We start from the raw sequence: 14341 nt of genomic DNA on the forward strand, positions 1-14341 counted from the left end.
AGGGACCCCGAAGAAGAGTGACAGGACTTTGTGGAATGTGTATTCCAGCCTCAATCTGGCTGCATTGGTTTCCTAGCTTTCTTTTTTTTTTATTCCCACTTTTAATTCATGTGATTTTGCTTTCAGTGTTCCTATTATATTTTAAGCATTCTTGTGACTGACTTTAAATATTTCTGGGATATTAACCAATAAAAAAATCCTAGCAAACTAATAAATGACTGTATAAATACATATAACTAGTGATGAGCATTTCTCTTTGGGCTGCAGTTGCATCCCGCCCCCTGCCCAGAATGCAGCCGATACGGCGCAAACAAATTCTGCATGGAGATTTTTTTCCCAGCAGTCTTGCTATCTCTCCTCTTTAAACCTTTCCAAATTCTACTCACTCTTTAACACTTATTCCAAGGCTCGTTTCCTCCTCCCTGACCTCAGCGAGCTAATCCAGCTCCATTTTCTTCTAATTTAAGGTGGCATGCATCAGTTGTGGGCTCATGTCCTCTCTTTTCATGGGGCTCTGAGGGGGGTACTGGCTGATTGGTAATGAGTCTGCACTACAGCTGAGAGGCCTGCTGACCGAATGGCTGTTGCTGAGCATGGGGCAGCTCTGTGAAAGTCCTCCTGGTTCCTGGCGTCAAGCACACGTGAGGCAGTGGCTGTTTACACCTCCCTCAACTCACAGACACCACCGGTCTCTACTTCATAGATGAAGAGAGAAACTCAGAATCCCCTAAGGCCAGGGCTCCCCAAACCATGCTTGTTCTCTCAGCCTCTTTGCCGCCTGCGCTCCTTGAGCTCTTCCCTGGGTTCTGTGGTGTGCACACTTGATGTGATTTCCTCCTTTTTCTCTGACTACAGCCTCCATTTCTTTTGCTCGGCTCCTTCTCCCTGGCTCTGGTTTTGTTTTTATTGCATTCTCTGTACAGAAAGCCATCCCTTTTATGTCACTGCCATAATCCAGTCACCTAAGCGGGGTTCCGATCCCCTAACTCCAAATGCCTGCTGGAGATTCCTGTCTGGATAGCACCTCATCACTCCAAAATTTACGTGTCCAAAGCCTGAAGGCAAGATCTTTCCCTAAACCTTTGTTCAATGTTTCAACTTCTGCGCCAGTGGCACTGACATCTCCTTACTCAGCTAGGCTTGAAAATGTACTCATTTACCTTTCATCCTTTCATATTCATTCATCAAGACCTGGTGACTTTTCCACTGGTTTGTTTCCCTCCTTTCCATCCCCACGATGCAAGCCAGTATCACTCCACCATCTCATAATTGGTCTGTTTCTGCTCCCATCCACTCTGCTCCACACCAGTAGGCTCTAACCACTGCTTCATCACTCTCTAGCTCAAAAGCCACTGGAGATACCCTATTTTCTATTACATGACCATGGAACAGTGACTGACCCCCAAGGCCCTCTGTAACCTGACCAACTGCCAGCATGTGGTGCCTGCCCTTGTCCATGTGTCTCCTTACGATTAACCAAGGATGCCTTGGCCTCACCTCTGTGCCTTTGCAGGCTACTCCTTTTTACCAGAAATGGCTTCTTCCTTCTCCCTTGCCTATTGGAATAACATTCCTTCTGGTGCAAAACCCACCTATTCTACTAACTTCTCTTTGTCTTCTTTTCTTGGGTGTCTTCCTGTTTTACTACACAGTCTAGCAGCTTCACTTTTTCTTTCTGTTCTTTAGTCCCTACATTATAATATACTTGTTCTTTGTTATCTCAAATGTCATGAAAAAGAATGAGATCATCAATATGAATGCATTGGGGGTGTTTTGGAGGAAAAGGTACAATGGACAATGTAACACAGAGACGCTCATCCGTCATTTGTCATCACCACATATTTTGGAGGAAAACAGACCATAAATATGTAGTGATGACAAATGACCAATGAGTGTCTCTGTGTTGGTTTCATTAATGACATCTGTAGTGCCATCTTCATTTGCCTTTATGTCAGGATCATAAAGGGATGAAGTTTGAGGAACTTAATGCTTTGAGGAACCATTAAAATTGTGTCATATCTTATTCTGATTCCCACTATCTATACGCTCTACAAAGGCACCTTTCCAGAGGACTTTCAAATTACTTTATGCCCATCTTCTTCTCATTTTTTTCCCTGAGCATGAGTGTGATTCACAGGGAGCCCACCTCTTATATTTCGGAGGTCACCCCAGTGCCCAGGGACTGACTCTCCCACGCTTCATTTGTTGCTCTGAGGGGCCAGGTACTATAGTCAGAGCACTAACTTCCCAGTCCAGAGCAGCACGTCTCTCCAAGTCTGATTTTCTCTTTGGCTAAGTCACCAGTTTGTGTGTTTGTCTCACTGGACCAGGAGTTGGGTGGAGATTCCAAGGGTTGTAGGGAGGAGATTTGCAGGTCTAAAGGGTGGACATCAGTCCTCAAAAGCTCAATTCTGAGAACACACAGAGAGCAAAAAAGCCCTAGCTGGTAGACAATCACTTACAGCTTCCTTTTTACAGCTGCAAAAATACTGCATCACGTTGTCACTTTGACTTCCTTTCACTAGGCTAAATAAAAATGAAACTACAGAGGCTGGCTGAGTGACTCAGTGGGTTAAGAGCGCGAGCTCTGAGCAACAAGGTTGCCAGTTTGATTCCCACATGGGCCAGTAAGCTGTGCCTGAGCTGAGCTGCCGCTGAGCTGCCAACAGGTGGCAGGATGGCTCAGCTGGTGAGAGCACGTGCTCCTAACAACAAGGTTGCTGGCTTGACTCCCACATGGGATGGTGACTATGCCCACCAGCAACTGAGATTGAACACGGCACTTTGAGCTGAGTGGCCACAAGCTGCTGACCCTCAGCCAGATGGTGACTGGACTTGGAGCTGAGCTAGCTGCGCCCTCCACAACTAAGATTAAAGGACAACAACTTGGCTGTTCCCCTTCCCAATTCCCCAACACTGTCTCCCTTCCCTAATAAAATCTTAAATAAATAAATAATAAAAATGAAGCTATAGCTAAGTGCCATCAGCCACGTGCGCGCTCATTGTGCAGCCCATGTTTGTGACAACAAGGCCCTAAAAGCTCCTTTACGTTTTAGCTTTCACGGAGGTTCTTCTGAAGGAAAACTGTCATTTCATATATGGTTATGCTTGTTTGCCACATAAAACTGTATGCATACACAGATTTCAAAGAGTGTCAGAAAGTAAGGGCCTTGTCTGCCTTATGGCATTCTGTACCAATACCCTCCCAGACCATTGCCCAGTAACCAGAGAGAGCAGCGAGGCTGAAAGAGCCAGCAGCTGAGAGAAAGCCTCAAACGTACTTAGCATGACATACAGACTTATAAACACAGCCAAATAATCCCAAGGAGTACACAATATAAATGCTTTATTGCTAGCACAGAGGTTTCTTTTTAAGTAAATTAAAAGAAATAAATCTTCATTTTCACATTCTATATTGCAGTTCAAAGGTAACTAGCTGGTTAATGGATACATTCACTTGGACACACACTATAAGGGGAGAGCAGGACATTCACATGGAAACTCAGAAATGTGGCATCTCTCAAGGCATCGGGCCACTGAATGCACTGTCATTTGCAAGTAACAGCAAGGAGAGACTTCTTTAAAACATCATGAATACACAAGGGTTAGAAACAGAAAATTGGTATGGTTAGAAAGCAGAAAACAGTTAAATACAGAAGGCTATATATGTGTTGCCCATATTCCATATACTCTAGGTTATGTTTGGTACTTTTAAATAAATGATCTTCATCTCGGTGAGAGACTGGACTGGATTCGGCAGCTGGAAAGAGGGAAGAAGGAAAGGAGGCTGACCGCTCACATCACACTGGTGGGTTCGCTGGATAGTGGAAGAGGAGTGCCTGGCTGGGGGGAAAAGGAGCCAGCCTGCTCCTCGCCTCCCCCGTGGGAGGCCGAGAGGCAAGGACGGTATATGGATGAGCCACCGGGCATGGCGGGAGCTCTGCTGGAGCGTGGCATTCATGGCACACTGGGCTGTGCAAATGGAAAAGCAAACCTCCAGGCGTGGCCAGATTTTCCAAGGTTCCTGCCAGTGGATTCAGGGCATTTTAAGGCATGATGGGCCAAAGGAACACCCTTATCACTGGGAGTAGCAGGTGCAGGTGCAGTGCGGGCTGAGGGGCAGAAGAAGCTAGAGATCCAACTGCAGAAAATTCACTTAGTGAGAACTGGAAACAAAATTATTTCTGCAAGGCACCCAGCATTACCTTTTTCCAAATTCTTGAGCTAATCAGATAGGTTTTTTTTGGGGGGGTGATTTAAAAAATAAGCTTTGGAAAAGATCAATCTATGAAAAACAACCTTATTCTGGAGTAACCAAGGGATTAAATGCATGCACGCACACGCATACCCCAACACCACGCGGCAAGCGCAGCAGCCGCGAACTCTGCATCTCCATCTTCCTGATCTTTCACTCGTGAATTTATGGGTGTAAGGAATCCAGATTGGGTCAGGAATATCCCCAGTTCTCACTTGCTAGTATATCTGCAGTGTACCAGCTCCTAGCATTTTCTGTCTGATCTGGCGCTAACTAAAACCATGTCATGTTTTGCTTTGAAGAAACGGATAACATGAAACGGTCATTTGGCTGCAAAACCTTGGAAAATTGTTCCTGGCCCAAACATCTGCCCTAAATGAGCTCAGCTGAGATCTCCTTGGAGAAGCAGGAGGAGTGGGTGAGCAGGGAAAATCTGGAAGGGGGAAAATGAAGACAATGGAAAGGCTACCTTTCCTGATGAGGAAAGTTCTCTGTGACAAAAGGCATCAAATTATACAGCTCCCTTATTCAGCCCTCACTTCAGAAAGACACACCTGATGTGCCGATAGCTTCTCCTGTTACCTTCATCCCACCTTCCCAATATTTGGTATCATTAAGGAGATCCCTTACAGAATGCCAAGAAACTGTGCCCAGCTGGTTTGCTCTAGTTGTTATGCAGTGACCGGCCTGGCCTACGTGTTATCATCTAAATCTTTAAATAAGGACCGAGTGTCAGCTTTGGGTTCCTGAGAGCTGGGCCCCACAGGGAGAGCGGAGAGGAGGGTCGTGCAGGCAGGCCTTCACCTTCCTTCTTGGCCTTCTTAGGAATTCTTCTGGGGGATCTTTACTGTCACAGTCTTAACTTCGGAGTACTCTCGCAAACCGAATTCTCCCCTGAAAAGCAGAAATGGGCAGTGTCAGACACCAGAGTTACCCAGGCAGCCCCACCTGAGCCATATTAAGAGTCCTGGAAAGGTGTAAGTCATCACCTGCTAACAGCAGGGCCTGGGGTTTCATGGAACAATTCCTAATGGAAGCCCAGCTTTCCTCGAAGGGGCTGGGAAAGCTGTCATCTTATGAGCAGTCACTGTTTCTAAAGGTAAAGGATGATTTGCCTTCACAATATTGCACAGAAAGGCAACGGTTCCCAGCTACTCAGAGAAACAGGCCTGGGGGTTTGCCTTGGCCAGCTGTCACCTGGAGACGCTGGATGAGCACCATGGTCAGCGGCAGAACCAGGTCTCTTAACACCTGGGCCGTGTTTCTACCACAGGCGTGCTGACTCTTCAGGACTATGGGTGCTTTCCTTTTTGAAAACCCTGACCCAGGACGCGTCTGTGCTCTGATCACTCTCCTAGAGAGCTACTCCACTCTAATTGAGATTCCCAGGCTAGAGGCCTCTTGGTCTGGTATTCTAATTCCTTCTCATTGGTCCTTAGACTTAATAAATGGAAATGAACCCCCGAAGGCCTATCATGGAAGAGCACACATCGCCTGCAATGCCTTAAAGACATAATCCTGAATAAACACTGTCCACAGCCCTCACCGTAATAAAAAATAACCGACTAACTAAGAATTGGGAAGTGGTAGTTAAGTTGTCCTCCGAAGACTCCTTTGGCCACTTCCGCTTCTGGCTCACGGAGGCCTCTGGGATCGTAGTCATAGATCAAGGATTGCCATTCATTTAGTAAACAAACATTACTGAGTGATTAGTATGCGGCAGCACTATATTGGGTTGGGCGAAGGAGAAACGAAATAATTGGCCCCAGCCTCTGAGGAGCTTGCAGGTGGCTGGGCTGACGAGGGCGTGGGAGCTGGGTCACCTGTTTAAGGGGTGACAGGAGACTAAGGCAGCCTTTCCCAGCAGCCCTCTGGACACTCTCAGAGGTGTTTTCAAACCACTGCTTTAAGGATGCTGGGGTGTAGCAAAGGCTCGTTGCTACGGTGCTTCTTTTCTTTACTTTTCTTCTCTATCCCCTTCTCAATTTTGCCTCTTTTTAATTGCCTTTTTTTTTTCTTTCTCTATTTCATTGTAAAATCAAGCATGCTCTATTTTTTTCTTTAAAATGCTTGAATTTTTCTTAGGTATTTATCCAAAAAATCCCAAGACATTAATCCAAAAAAATATATGTACCCCTATGTTCATTGCGGCGTTATTCACAATAGCTAAGACTTGGAAACAACCAAAATGCCCATCGGTAGATGACTGGAATAAGAAACTTTGGTACATTTACACAATGGAGTATTATTCAGCTATAAAGAAGAAGGAAATAGTACCCTTTGCAACAATATGGATGGAACTAGAGAACATTATGCTAAGTGAAATAAGTCAGTCAGAGAAAGACAAATATCATATGATCTCACTTATACGTGGATTCTAAGGAACTGAATGGATGGGAGAAGTGGATGGAGATAGTCTCAGAGACACAGAGGAAGAACTGAGGGTTGCTAGTCGGGAGGGGGTGGGGATGAAGGAGAAGGGGAAGTGATGAGACAATACAATTGGGTAATTGCAATATGGCCTCAGGGATAGAAAAAGACAGTCCGAGGAATACAATCAATAATGTTGTAAGCATTTCTTAGGGGGCCAGATGGACCCATGTCCTTTTGGGGAGTCCACTTCATAGTCGGTGTAGAGGCCTGACCACCGCATTGTATTTCTGAAACTGATGTTGAATAATACTGTATGTCAACTATAATTATATATACATATAACCTCGGGACATGGAGTAGAGTGCGGGAACGGATTCAATGGAATTGTAATAGATAAGCATGATATCGGGGGTGGGAGGGCAGTGGATGGGGGAGGGGGGTTGTTACTTTGTGAGGGTGAAAAGGGTAACTATTGCATTGTTCTGTACACCTGAAACTAACAATAATAAATAAATAAATAAATAAATAAATAAATAAATGCTTGAATTTTTTTTCCTTTCTATTCTTTTTAAAGTCACTCCTCTGTGAAGCCTTTCCTGCCACTCTCAGCAGAAGCAGCTCCCCCGCCTCTGGGTTCCCAGAGTGCCCGTCTTCTCCGCAGCACTGTCATGCCGGGAAGGCTGCTTCAGCATCTGCGTCCCCCAGACTCGGATCTGACTGATCTCGCTTTCCGTCCTCCACCAAACCTGGTGTGTAGCCTATAGCACCAGGCTCAGAGAAGGCACCTGATTAACTGTGGAAGGAAGCACTTCCCTAGTGCTACCCTGTTGACACACCGTCTCTGCTAGAAAAAAAGGTAAAAGAACACTTAGAGATATATTTCAAGAAAGGATTAAGAAAGACTGTCTTTCAAAACAGTCCTGTATAAAAGGTACAAAGTGACTGTAATGGGGCTTTACAGTGGAGGCCTGCTGTAAACGATTCATTCTGTCTCCTTCCCAGAATCCCCACATCCACACACAAGGCTCCAGTCCTTTGCCAGCAGGTCCTCTGAGCACCAAGGCACCAGAGTTGACATGCCCACTGCCCCCAAGGAGAGACTGGGGCAAATATGCTGCTCTCTTATCTGCATTGGCCACTCTGTTTATAGGAATGAGAAGAATAAACTTGGGACTGCCCCACTCAGTATATGGTTTCCTCATTAGCTCCATCCAGGCGCCGAGTCTCTTTATTACCAGCTCAGCTCTGGCTCTCTCTCTCCTTTTTCCTGCCCTTGGGCAATTCTGAATGTCTCTTCATCATGGACATCATCTGCCTCCTGTTTGAAACGAGGTTACTCCCTTCTTGTTTCCTGGCTTGTGCACGCACTTAGGGCAGACCCTGAACCACTTTCCTCCTGCTCAGATCTCTGACTAGGTTGTGAGAACTGTAAGGAAGTCTGCAGGGTCAGAAGTCTACAGAAAGTCTACAGAGAGCGATATGGTTGCTTCCAAGTGTGACGGTTGGATCCTATAATCTGGGCGCGCCGAGCAATGGAAAATCCTGCTGGACTGGAGGTGCTTCCTATCCGGGTCCCAGGTAGCCATCGGCTGCCATGGTGCACACACAACCTAGCTCCAGGATGGAGGAGTGAACTCAAATCAGCCATAAAAAGAAGTACTGCCCGTGGGCCCAGGGCATCAAAGAAAGTCAGTGAGAGGTCCTAGGGCAATGCACAGAGAGCAGAAAAACCACTGGAACTGAGGGTTAGCAGACAGGACTGCCAACTCAGCTCTGCCTTCAACTGGTTGTATGAGACTTCAGCAGAGTCACCCCCATTCTCTTGACACCCAGTCATCTCTCAGGCAGTAATTTCTGAATCTCAGCATACACATGTGTCACCCAAGAAGCTTGCGTAAATTGTAGATTACTGACCACCCTCCATCAAAGATTCTGTTTCAGTAGGTCTGAGGAGGAGCCCAAGAGACTTTGGTACAGGTGGTCATTTGGCCCACCCTTTGAGAAACCCTGATGTAAGGTCTCTGAAAGCCTTGAAGTTCAGATTCTTCAGCCCTTTTGCTATCTCGTTCCATGGTCTTACTCTCAATCTACTTAAATTCTACTTAATCCAGTTAAATTCTATGGCACATACAGTTCCACAGTCAGGGAAAAACCTCACGCCTGCACGAAAGGCAGACATATTGTTATTGACGAGCCCCAGTCTCTTCATGTGGTCACCTTCATAGCTGGATAATGTGTCAGGGCACAGGCACATTGAGAAGCCCAGATCCCTAGCCAGATTAGGTTATATTACCTAAGATGAACCAAACTTGATATACCTACAGGATAAGATAGGATGTTAGATTTTGGTATCTCTCAGCCAGCCATTTTGGGAAATAAGTCAGGCTCACCCATTAAATAGGGATTTCTGTTTAGGGTGTATATTTCCCTGCCTTTTTCTTTGGCTTACAGCAGTATATCTCAGAGTAGGGTCCCCAGACCACCTGCATTAGAATCATTCCAGAAGCTTGTTAAAAATGCAGATCCTGGGCCCTAGCCCAGATCTACTAAATCAGAACCTGAGCATGGGTCCCCAGATAGGCATGCTTAGCAAGCCCTGCCTCCAGGCTGCAGGTGAATTTCTGTGCGCAGGCACGCTACGCATGAGCATGCATGCACAACGTACATGTGTGCGCACACAACCTGAGAGGCCCTCATTTAGAGCATCCTAATTACACTTCTCATCTTCAAAGCTTGTGTCCTTCATTTTTAAAATGTGAAGGTTCATAGCTTTCTTTCCATTCCCTGGAAAGACACATGTTTTAATGCGTGGGCTCTATGATCCGTTGTCTCAGGGGAGCTTAGATGAGGAAGGAGGGAAAACGATAGGGAAAGGGAAACAGATGGAACTGGCTGGACAGGCGGGACCGAGAGAATCTCAGCCCAAGGCTCAGGCCCTGGGAGTTAGAGGCAAGCCCATCAGGTAACCTATAGAGGGCAGCCCTCTCCACAGCTCTCTGTGGGAGAGAGCTCAGAGGCCCCTCAACCCTCCTTGGAGCTTGTTTCCAGAAAGTGCTATTCCCTGTCTCTGTTTCTCTTAGAGATGGGCAAGGAGATGTCGGGACCAAAGCTGCATGAAGTCTGCAGGCTGTGAGATAAACAATTCTGTCCACAGGCAGGGTTACATGGAATTTCTAGACCGTATTAAATAAGGAAGAATGCGGGGGCAGTGTGTGTGGGGGGGTGTAGGACAGAGCAGGTTCTTTTCTATGAAGCGTTTCCTACCTCTCTGGGTCATTTAAAGAAGAGAAAACATGTTTTGGAGGCAAGTGGGGACAAAGAAGCATATAATTTAGACAAGATGAAGTGAATCTCATCAAAGAGCACTGTTTCTTAACTATTATTTTTTTTTCTTTAGAATGTTTGTCGATTTTGTTTATCTTTTCAAAAAACCAGCTCTTGGTTTCATTGATCTTTTGTATTGTTTTTTTGGTCTCTGTTTCATTTATTTCTGCTCTGGTCTTTATTATTTCCTCCCTTGTACTCCCTTTGGGCTTGTTTTGCTGTTACTTAATTATTTTTTAACTGCACTGGGAAGGCCCATTCACTGTAGCACCCACGAGACGAGTGGAGAGAGCTGTTCTTCAGTATCTTGGGCCGCCCTGTGCTGTGTGGTTCTGACACAGCCAAGGGGAATGTTTCTGATAGGAACAGACTGGACCTGGACAATGTCACAGCCTGAGTCCTGGCAGGGGCTTGACCATGATGAGGGCCCAGGGCGAGCCTGGGATTAGGAGCCACAACCAGAGACTATTTATCACAAGTATATTTTATGCCCATGATTCACCCTGCTCATGATCTGTAACAAAACAGTCAATGTGAGCAGCATTCCCGGAACCAGTGATCGCTCCAACCTTTCAGAGACTGGGGGAGCACACACACGGAAGCAGGAAACTGACAAGTGGAAGCAGAAAGTGAAGACCATGTCCAAGTTAGGAAGAGCTCCCTGGAGTACCTGAGGACTTTATGAAGGCTGAGGAATATCAGTACTTGAGCAACAGGATCCAGACTGATTCTGGATTCTGGCTGGAAAGCAAGTGAGAGGTACTGAAGGCCAGAAGCCAAGGTTCAAGCAAGAGACAGATGTAAGTTGGTGATACTAGCTGGAATTTTGGAAAAATTCTGCTACACTTCTAAAGTAACATGTTTATTAAGAAAATGGAGGACCCCCTACATAGTACTCATCTACAGTACTTAATCAATAATGATAATAGCAGCTACCGACAGAGTATATCACTCTGTTGGCATACTTAATCCTAACATTTAATCCTCACAGCAACCCTCTGGGGTAGGAACTAAAATTATTCTCATTTTATAGATGAGGAAACTGAGGCTTAGTAAGATTAAGTGATTTGCCCAAGGTTGCACAGGTATTAAGCATTAAAGCCAGGATACGTATCTGAGTAGTGTGATTCTTGAAACTCTGCTCTTCGCCTCAAAGCTATACCTATGTTGTGGTTTAATGGCTCAAAGCCAGAAATGTCTGGCTAAAGTATCTGAAGCGTGTAAACCCTCTGTGCTAGTCTTATGTATGGGTTCACTGTATTTCCCCCAAACATCACACTTCTCTTTCCCATCATGCCTTACTCACCCTCTCCATTGTCACCTTGCTTTGCCCACCAACCCTGAAAAAACATTCCCCTCTCTCTATCTACCCAAATGTTTCTCTCCTTTAAAGGCCAATTCAAATCCCTGCATCGGATCATATCGAAAGGTTTCCTGGACTTCTCCAGCTCACAACGATCTCTCCCATCTCTGAACTCTTCTATTGTTTAGCAATCTTTTCTGGAATTCTTCTGATTCTTTCAAGTTGGATGTTTCATTTATCCAGCCTGGAATCTAGATTTTACGTAAAGCCTCCTCATTTTTGAATTGCAGGTAAAGGTTTTTAAATGCTGTGAGGCAACACAAAACATTTCTGCAAGCCAGATTTGTCCCTGGGCTGGCAGCTGGTGACTTTTGTTTTTAACACACCAAACACTGTTTTGTCCCTTGATCGTTCTGTATTGGTTGTGCCTTCACACCTTTATTCTTGTTATTCCCTTTGCCTGGGATGCCTGCTCCTAAAAAACTGAAATGTTATTTCCTCTGTGAAGTCTTCTCTGTTCCCATCAGGCAAAATGAGTTGATTGTTCCTTCACATACAAAACATTTGACATACTTCTAACAGCCCTTATTGTATGGAATTACTGGTACGTTCATTTTTCTCCATTCCCAACTAAGGTAAGAGAATTGTGTTTATTCATCTTTGTAACATGTAGTATGGTGCTTAGCTTATAGTAGTATGTGCTCAACCAAGTGTTTGTTTAATGAACGGAGGAGAGTAAGAGAATGAACTGATTTTGTCAGTATTCCTCTATGCTGCTATTCGCAATCCCTGTTTCTCTGCAGGCACCAGCAACTTTGGACACTTACATTTCTCTCCCATTTCCAGACATCTTGAATCCCCCAAAGGGGCTCTGGGCATTTAAGGCATTGTAACAATTGATCCTGAAAGAAGAAAAGAGAGTACTGTTAGTGTGGATTCTGCTTGCACAGAAATAATCCCACTGGCATGATATTTGTTTTTTAAGTCTCATTTTTATTTCCTTTTTTCAAGATGAAAAATTTATAATTTAAGATTCACTTTGATTTCCTGATCTAGCCAGTAAAGAACAGTATCCCCTCTCAGGGTGAAGTCTGGTTGCCTTCGGTCTGTCCCATCCTTCCCAGAGATACATGTGTACTTCACCCAGGCTCCTACACCACCGTGGAATGTGTTGTGGCCACAGTGATGACACAGGCTCTGATCTTACCAAACTGTCCCAGCTTGCATTGCAGAAGACACTGTGAGGGCCTTGTTGATGTCATTGGTAAAGACGGCAGCGACGAGTCCAAAGTCGGAATTATTGGCTCTTTCAATAACTTCATCCATTGTCTTAAACCTCAGAATTTCCTGAACGGGGCCAAAGATCTGCAACAAAATAGTTTGACCCAACATGGTTGCCAATCCTTCACCTGCTTTCCACATTTCAAAGCAACTGTTCCCTGCCGTCATTATTTCAATGATGTTTAAGTTTAGCAGCACAAAACTGTAAAATATCCTCAACTTTCCCAGAATAAGATTATGCAAGAGTCTGTCCTCCTTAGAGTTTAACACCCACACCCCCACCCTCCCTGGCATCATTCCACTGTGTGTACTAATGGTCTCCATGAGCCCTGGCCCTGCTCCAGGCCTGAGCAAGTACTGCTCTGGATTGCGGGCCAACCTGCAGTTGTTCCCTGCCCTGCATAAATGTGAGGAGACTCAGAGGCTTTCTCTTTCCTGGTCAACAGCCTGGTGACCCAATGATTGGCTATTACAATTGCTCTGCAGTCATGCAGCATGTAACCTAGCCTCCAGCAAGTTTCCTTGCCTTTTCATTCACCATTTTTCTTGACACTGAGACTTTCATAGCCATGTTTATTGCTATTGTACAATGTATACAACATAGAAAGACACTAAACTCTAATATCATCTATATAAATGCTCTGGAAACCATCCCGAGAAGGATGTGGCTGTTAGAACCCTGTAGGTGATACCTCCTCCTTGGCAATCCGCATGTCATCTGTGACGTTGGAGAACACTGTGGGCTCAATGAAGAACCCCTTTCGGCCCAGCCCTTTGCCTCCACATTCCAGCTTGGCGCCCTCGGCCACACCACTCTGGATGAGTTCCAGGATCTTGTTGTACTGTTTCTTATCAATCTACAGAAAAAATTACCTAATGACTCCAAGTAAAATCCTCTATGAAAACAGAAATAAGCATGTTCTCAAGAATCTCTCATTTGTGATTTTTTTCAAAGCTTTGTCATACCAAGTCAAATCATATGGAACCACTGTTATCTGAACATTTTTGACCTACCAAAAATGGTAATTTTGTATGGTTCAAAAATATATAGAGAGTATTCCAATAAATGAACTGCTCGGATGATACCGCCAAATCAGAAATACCAGCTAAAGATTCAGGCAACATTTCTAAATAATAGAAACACTGGTGAATTGATTATTCACTGTATGGGGAAAAATTGACTTCTATAGCCAAGTGAAGAGTTTAGCAAGTTGTACTGACTAAAAAAATGAAAACAATAGATGAGCTAACACACAATCGCTCTGCATAGTACTACTATACATTAAATTCTACTGGGGTAAATGTTTAATGGAACTATTTTACACCATTAAAGGAAAGGATTAAGTGTAATAGTGAGGAGGGCTAGCTTCTTAGTCCATAAAATAAGGTCGGTCTTGCTTCCCAAAAGTTATAATAGAGTTATCGCTCAATTATTACAATAAATAATATAAAAACCTATGTTCACCTGAGTTTGAAATGATCAACTAGATCATCAATCTTCCCTCAAGTGGCCCCAAAACCTAGAAGGTGTTTTCTTATTAGGAAAACCCGTGTTCTAGTGGTCCAGATGAGATCTTTTAAAATTTTCAGATTCTATGTGCAGTTTAAAACCAGAATTCCAAACAAATGCTGGCGAGGTTGTGGGGAAAAGGGAACCCTGGTCCACTGCTGGTGGGACTGCAGGCTGGTGCAGCCACTATAGAAATCAGTATGGAGGTATCTCAAAAAACTGGAAATGGAACTACCTTATGACCCAGCAATCCCACTCTTAGGCATTTATCCAAAAAAACCCAAGACATTAATCC

General features: G+C 44.7%; 1 protein-coding gene across 2 annotated transcripts in view; it reads right to left on the minus strand.

Moving 5' to 3' along the window:
- Nucleotides 1–3329: 3329 nt before the first annotated feature.
- Nucleotides 3330–14341, minus strand: part of ALDH1A2 (aldehyde dehydrogenase 1 family member A2) — a 95456-nt gene continuing 84444 nt past the window's right edge. For both annotated transcript variants that reach the window (XM_019657540.1, XM_019657541.1), the window contains 4 exons: nt 13229–13393; nt 12463–12620; nt 12083–12157; nt 3330–5149 (listed from right to left, as the gene is read on the minus strand). In XM_019657540.1, the coding sequence (XP_019513085.1) occupies nt 5077–5149; nt 12083–12157; nt 12463–12620; nt 13229–13393 (471 nt within the window). In that variant the 3' untranslated portion in view covers nt 3330–5076. The remainder of the gene's footprint in view (nt 5150–12082; nt 12158–12462; nt 12621–13228; nt 13394–14341) is intronic.

This window comes from Hipposideros armiger, unplaced genomic scaffold (assembly GCF_001890085.2).
Source record: "Hipposideros armiger isolate ML-2016 unplaced genomic scaffold, ASM189008v1 scaffold_276, whole genome shotgun sequence".
In the NCBI taxonomy this organism is placed as follows: domain Eukaryota; kingdom Metazoa; phylum Chordata; class Mammalia; order Chiroptera; family Hipposideridae; genus Hipposideros; species Hipposideros armiger.